This window comes from Bidens hawaiensis, unplaced genomic scaffold (assembly GCF_021521415.1).
Source record: "Bidens hawaiensis isolate Kalapana, Puna unplaced genomic scaffold, B.hawaiensis_p1.1 tig00026265_1, whole genome shotgun sequence".
Taxonomy (NCBI): Eukaryota; Viridiplantae; Streptophyta; class Magnoliopsida; order Asterales; family Asteraceae; genus Bidens; species Bidens hawaiensis.
The window spans coordinates 203,864-209,682 of NW_027494233.1; the positions used below are offsets into that span (position 1 = coordinate 203,864).

General features: G+C 36.8%; 1 protein-coding gene across 1 annotated transcript; it reads left to right on the forward strand.

The window, feature by feature from the left end:
- The first annotated feature begins 3,394 nt into the window (after window positions 1-3,394).
- Window positions 3,395-4,531, forward strand: LOC143573263 (uncharacterized). The gene has a single exon (XM_077058191.1). It carries the CDS (start codon window positions 3,395-3,397, stop codon window positions 4,529-4,531), a length of 1,137 nt encoding a protein of 378 aa, XP_076914306.1.
- The last annotated feature ends 1,288 nt before the right edge of the window (window positions 4,532-5,819 follow it).

Consider the following 5,819-nt stretch of genomic DNA (forward strand, 5'->3'; position numbering starts at 1 on the left):
GGTTTCACAAATGTATTGAAAAGATTTTTACAAAGAGTCAGCGTCATTCACCAGCTGTGTGCTAACGTATTTTCTCACCTATTTAAAGGAAATCAGAAAGGTTAGAACAGACAAGAAAGTCATGATAGAAGTTAGAGATATAGTCATTAGAGCTGCTATCTGGTGGCTCAAATTTTTTAATTTTAAAATACTATAATGAATTATGTTTTCTAAAAGACAAGTAATTGAATTATCCAACGGGTATCTAAACCCGAGTTTTCAAATATAATAATATTTTATTTAAGACTTGCGCTAAAACAAACTCTCAACTCTTATATATGTACAAAACATGTACCAACAATTGGTCACACGTCTAGACCCTAAGTCGGGGTGTGACAATATACATCTTATTTTTCATAAAAATACATATAATTTTTTATTTTTTTAAAATTTCGAGCCTAACGGGGTGTCGGGCCGTGGACCGTCGACCACTCAGCCCTCCCTAAAGGCTGGCCCTAGTCAGGCCAAGTCGAAAGAACATTATAAAATGCAATATCATATAGTATTCTTATGTGGTTAGCAGAAGTAATACAAGTCTCCTCCTATAATTTTTTCCAGGCCCGGCCATGTTATTTTTCAAGGTTTGTTAATCAGCGTACACAAAGCTTACAACACATTCATGTACTCTCACCATGTATAGTTTGTAGTTTGTTTCGAATTTGCAAACAACTTAAACCACAAACTCGCTTCACCATATTCAGGTTTGCCAAATATTTTGTCTAATTATTTTTAGAATGATGACCTTTTTTTGTGTTTAAGCTATCGCACTATACAATTTGGAGAGTCCCCTTGCCCAACTCTGACCATAATATTTTGTCTTAATATGACTCACGTTGACTTCAGAGTTTGGCTTGGGCGAGGAAACCATACCGCCGACTACCATTTGACAATCGTTGTGCCACCACAAAGAGGAATACTCTATGGCGTAACACATGGTGGGACAAAACACACGGGTGGGCTCAGGATCCAAACTAACAATCTCGCAAGGCTTAGCTCAAATCCTTAATTTTCAATATTATTCACCCAAAATAACAAAAGTGCAAATCAAACTCGGGTCTCCACTATAGAACCCAAATCTTCCTACTACTAGGCCACAAGTGAGTGATAAATATTTTGTCTAATGATAGTTTAATTGATTAAATCGATTTTTCGGATAATCTTTTTATCCATAGTTCTTTAAAAACTATAGATATAATTACGAAGTTAGTCCCTGACGTTTCCCTAAAGTAACAAAATTGGATAATAAGGTTTAAAGGTTGCTGGTATGGGTACTAAAGTTTTAATTTTGTAACAATGCTATGTACTAACTTTAACTTCCGTTAAAAGTTAACGGAATTTGCGTCAATTCACCGTCATAACTCTCGGGTTTACCAATGTTCAGGCTTCAACGCTCATATTTTAACACACCCGCTTTTTATAGGGATAGAGTAAAGGTTTGTGGATAGTGTTTCTTTCAAGATTTTGGAGAAGAAGGAGCAACCAAAAATGGGTGAGATGGTCTTGTTTATATAGGGATAGAGTAACGGTTTGTGGATAGTGTTTCTTTCAAGAGTTTACATGCAAATGGGTAGGTTAATTTGGTCAAACAAGGCATAAAACAATAATACAAGCTGGGAAACACTGCAGATAGGCCTAGGCGCTGCGCGACCACCCTGCCCCTTGGTGGCCGCGCAGCGCGACGTTCTTTAGGGGTGGGGTTTGGTCTTCAACTTTGATTATTTGTCGATTTAGGTCCCTGAAGTTCGTTTTAAGTCGCTTTCGATCACAAAAGGGTGTTTTAATGCACCGAAAAGGACGTTTCGCGATCCAACAAGTGTGAAACGAATTTGTAACATAAAAACCACTATTTTTATTTATATCAAAGAATCCGAAAGATAAAACGGGTCGGGTTTGCCGTACAATAACAAATACAATTTAACTGAAAATGACGAATGTAACAAATACCCATCGTATACGCGTCAACTCACTGCTACAACACAATGCCGGATTTTATAGCCCGAATAAATATCGTTTTAAATATGGTAATCTTAAAAATCATACGCTATACGAGCGCTACTATTTTCTTTAAGTATGTTAATATGATGAATTTATTTTTTAGGTTTAGTTCCGGTAACTTAACGAACACAATCAATATATACAAAATTCCTGTTGACTCACAACTGCAACGCCTAAGCTTTTTTACATTTTCCGTTAACTTTTAACGGAAATTAAAGTTAGTACCTAACATTGTTACAAGATTAAAACCTTAGTACCCATACCTGCAACGTTTAAACCTTAGTACTCAATTTGTTACTTTAAGGAAACACCATGGACTAACTACGTAATTGTGTCAAAATTATAAAATGATCGTTTTTCCTATTTTATTAAAAATAAAACAAAAAATTATTATAAACTTTTAACGAGATTTTATACAATAGTTTTTTAGATACCATTTGATGATGTTACAACTTTTTTTTTAGTTTTTCTTCTTCCTTTTTCTTTTTTGCCGGTTATTATTGGGTATATAGGTACCTTACTGACTCTACAATAGGGATGAGATCATTACTGTATTGGTATCGAGTCTTACCAGCAATGGTAACGAATTTCTAAAAAAAGGGTACCGAATACCATACCAAATTTATTGATATAGTACTAGTGCGGTACGGGTACCAGTACTCGTTACAATTAACAATTCGGTATTTTATGGAAAATGAGCAAATTTATGGGCATGGTACCGAATGCATATCCCTACCGTAAAATAACGAATCGAACATATTCTGAACGAATTCATAATGATACAACATGTGGATCTACTAGCACAACAAGTTTATATTAATCTACAATTTATTTATGGGATATTAGTTTTTAATACTCCCAACTTTCATTCATTAGACGATAACACTCTCAACTAATGATTTGTCTCCCACCACTCCTAACTTATAAGTTACTTTCTTATATCACTCCGAAGTTAACGGTCCCTAACTCCGTTAGTATTTTTGCTAACGTGGCATATTTTTGATGATGTGGCATGCTATGTGGAAAATACCTATTTTTTTTTTTAAAAAAAAGTAAAACCTAACAACAAAAAATACTACACACACACACATATATATATATACACACACACACACACACATACAGACACAAACACTGTCTATATTGGAATCTTATTTTAGGCTATGATTGTGGCTGCTATTATTCCACCATGATTTACGTATGATTTACGTGATTTTAGTTTCCATGTATAGTTTTCCTTTGCTATTTATTCCTTTGTAAACCTTTGATTGAATATATCAAAATTATTCCAATACCAAAACTGATATGGTATAACCCTACCAGCCGCCTAAACTTATTGACACCAAACTCTCTGTTCACCATGGCAGGCGATAAACAACCCGGCGACAAACCAGACACCACCATGCCAGACCCTTCTTCACCCTATTACCTTCATCCTTCCGATTACCCACGACAGATGCATGTCAATGATGCACTGTCAGACCACAATTACACGGATTGGATGCAAGAGATGGTGAATTTTTTATTCGCCAAAAAAAACGGTTTTGTTGATGGAACCATCAAGAAGCCCAAGAAAACCGACTTCATGTATACGGCTTGGATGCGGTGTGACGCCATGATCAAAGGATGGTTAACCACTGCAATGGAAAAAGACATTCGTGATAGCGTGAGGTATGCAAACACAACTGCAGATATATGGAGAGATCTTGTAGAAAGGTTTGGAAAAGAAAGCGCGCCCCGCGCGTATGAACTGAAACGAACCCTAGCCAGTACCCGGAAAGACGGTGCATCTATTTCAGCCTATTTCACCAAAATGCGAAGAATATGGGATGAAATACAAGCTGTTCTACCTGCACCTTATTGTACATGTCACGGGTGTACTTGCAATGTTGGTAAGCGGCTCACTGATCTTAAAGATAAAAGGAAATTGTATGAGTTTCTGATGGGTTTAGATCCAGAATTCTCGGTTATTAGAACACAAATTCTTGCACAAAAATCAACACCAACCCTTAATACCACGTACCACCTTGTCCTCGATGATGAAAAGCAAAGGGCTATAACCTTTGCAAAGAAACCAAACAGTGAAAATGCAGCCTACCAGGCCTATGTTCCATCCAAGCGTGAAGGGACATCAAAACTGAATAAGGAAGCCTCAACAGAAGTTAAAAAGGAATCTGGTGACCGCATAGAGCACTATGATTTCTGTGGAAGAGACGGGCACAAAAAGGAGCGATGTTTTAAACGAGTAGGTTACCCGGAGTGGTGGCCGGGAAATAAGACAAAAAGAAAAACAAAGGCAGCATGTGTCGAAGGTGATGCAAGCCCAATATCGGGGCTAAATGGTGAGAAATATCAACAATTTTTACATCACTTTGGAGGTAAAACCAACTCACTTGAAGACAAAGCACCACGAACCGCTAACATGGCAGGTAGAGTAAATGAAGGTAAAACTTGGGTTTTAGACTCGGGTGCCCGAGCATATAACCCACATAAATGAATGGCTTAAAGAAAAAATAAAAAGCCAATCATGAATTACCGGTTACCATACCAAATGGGGATTTTGTACCGGTTGAAGGTAGAGGAAGCCATACTCTCCCAAATGGAACGAAAATTAAAGGGGTTTTATATGTTCCAGAATTTAATTGCAACCTGTTGTCTAACGTGTTGTCGAAGACTCACTCAAAAATAAACCGAATACAACTAGTTAGATAGCATTAAAAGGGTATCGAACACAGGGAGTTTGTGGAAATGTGTTATTAAGTAGCACAGTAATTAAACTATATTAAACTAAGTGCAAGAAAAATAAATTCAAAGGTTTGGTTGTTTGGTTTTGATTAAAAAAAATAACTAAAATAATAAACGAGTTTTAAACAATATAAGAAAGAATGCTCTCTCCCGATTTCAGGTTTCCAGTGTTGATAAAGGTAATGTTTACTTGTGAGGTGAACTACACAATTATAATTCGTGAAAATGCGTTTGGATGTGATAAGCGAGAACTAAGTACTTGGATTACAAAAACGCAAGGTTGTCACTCAATAATCAGTTTAGTATTGCTAACCCTAATTCTCTTCTACTAAATCTCGATGCCTATGGCACCAAGAACGGATAGTCAAGAACACGAATTATACCATACTAACAATTATAAAACAAATACACAATCACCATAGCACAATAATCATATGATCACAAAACTATCTCACCAATAACATAAACGATTAACAAATATCCAATTAGAAAACCTTACAATTCGGGAGAGAACACAAAGAGTACTAGCCACTCATCACTCGGTTCATCATAGCATAAATCAAAGTATGTAGATGAATCTCCAATCCAATTTAATGATTACAATCACCAAAATCAAATAGTTGCTCTCTAAAATTCGTCTCTAAGGTGTTTTGGATGAAAAGATAATGAAAAGACAGCCAAAAAACTCATAAAATATGTAGACAAATCGGCAGTTACGACTCCGGACCGTGGTCCACTGTCTCCACCGTGGGTCACGGTGGGCTTCACGGTGACCACAGAGGCCACGGTACGGTGTCCTCTGTGGTCTTTTGTTCATTTGGACTGTGGCTCACAGTCTAGACCGTGAGCCACGGTGGACTTCAGCCACAAATCCTCATTTTCTTCGCTTGTTTGATCTTCTTAACTCGTCGGTTCCTTTGGATTCTTCGTTATACACCATAATAGCCCCAGGAACCTCCTTTGTACCTACAATTTACTAAACACATCGTAGTCATTTAATTTCACAAGATAAACCAATTCAATACATAATTATTACGGTA

Bases quoted from the DNA above. Each gene is read 5' to 3' on its own strand.
- LOC143573263 (XM_077058191.1), top strand. From the start codon at position 3,395: ATGGCAGGCGATAAACAACCCGGCGACAAACCAGACACCACCATGCCA.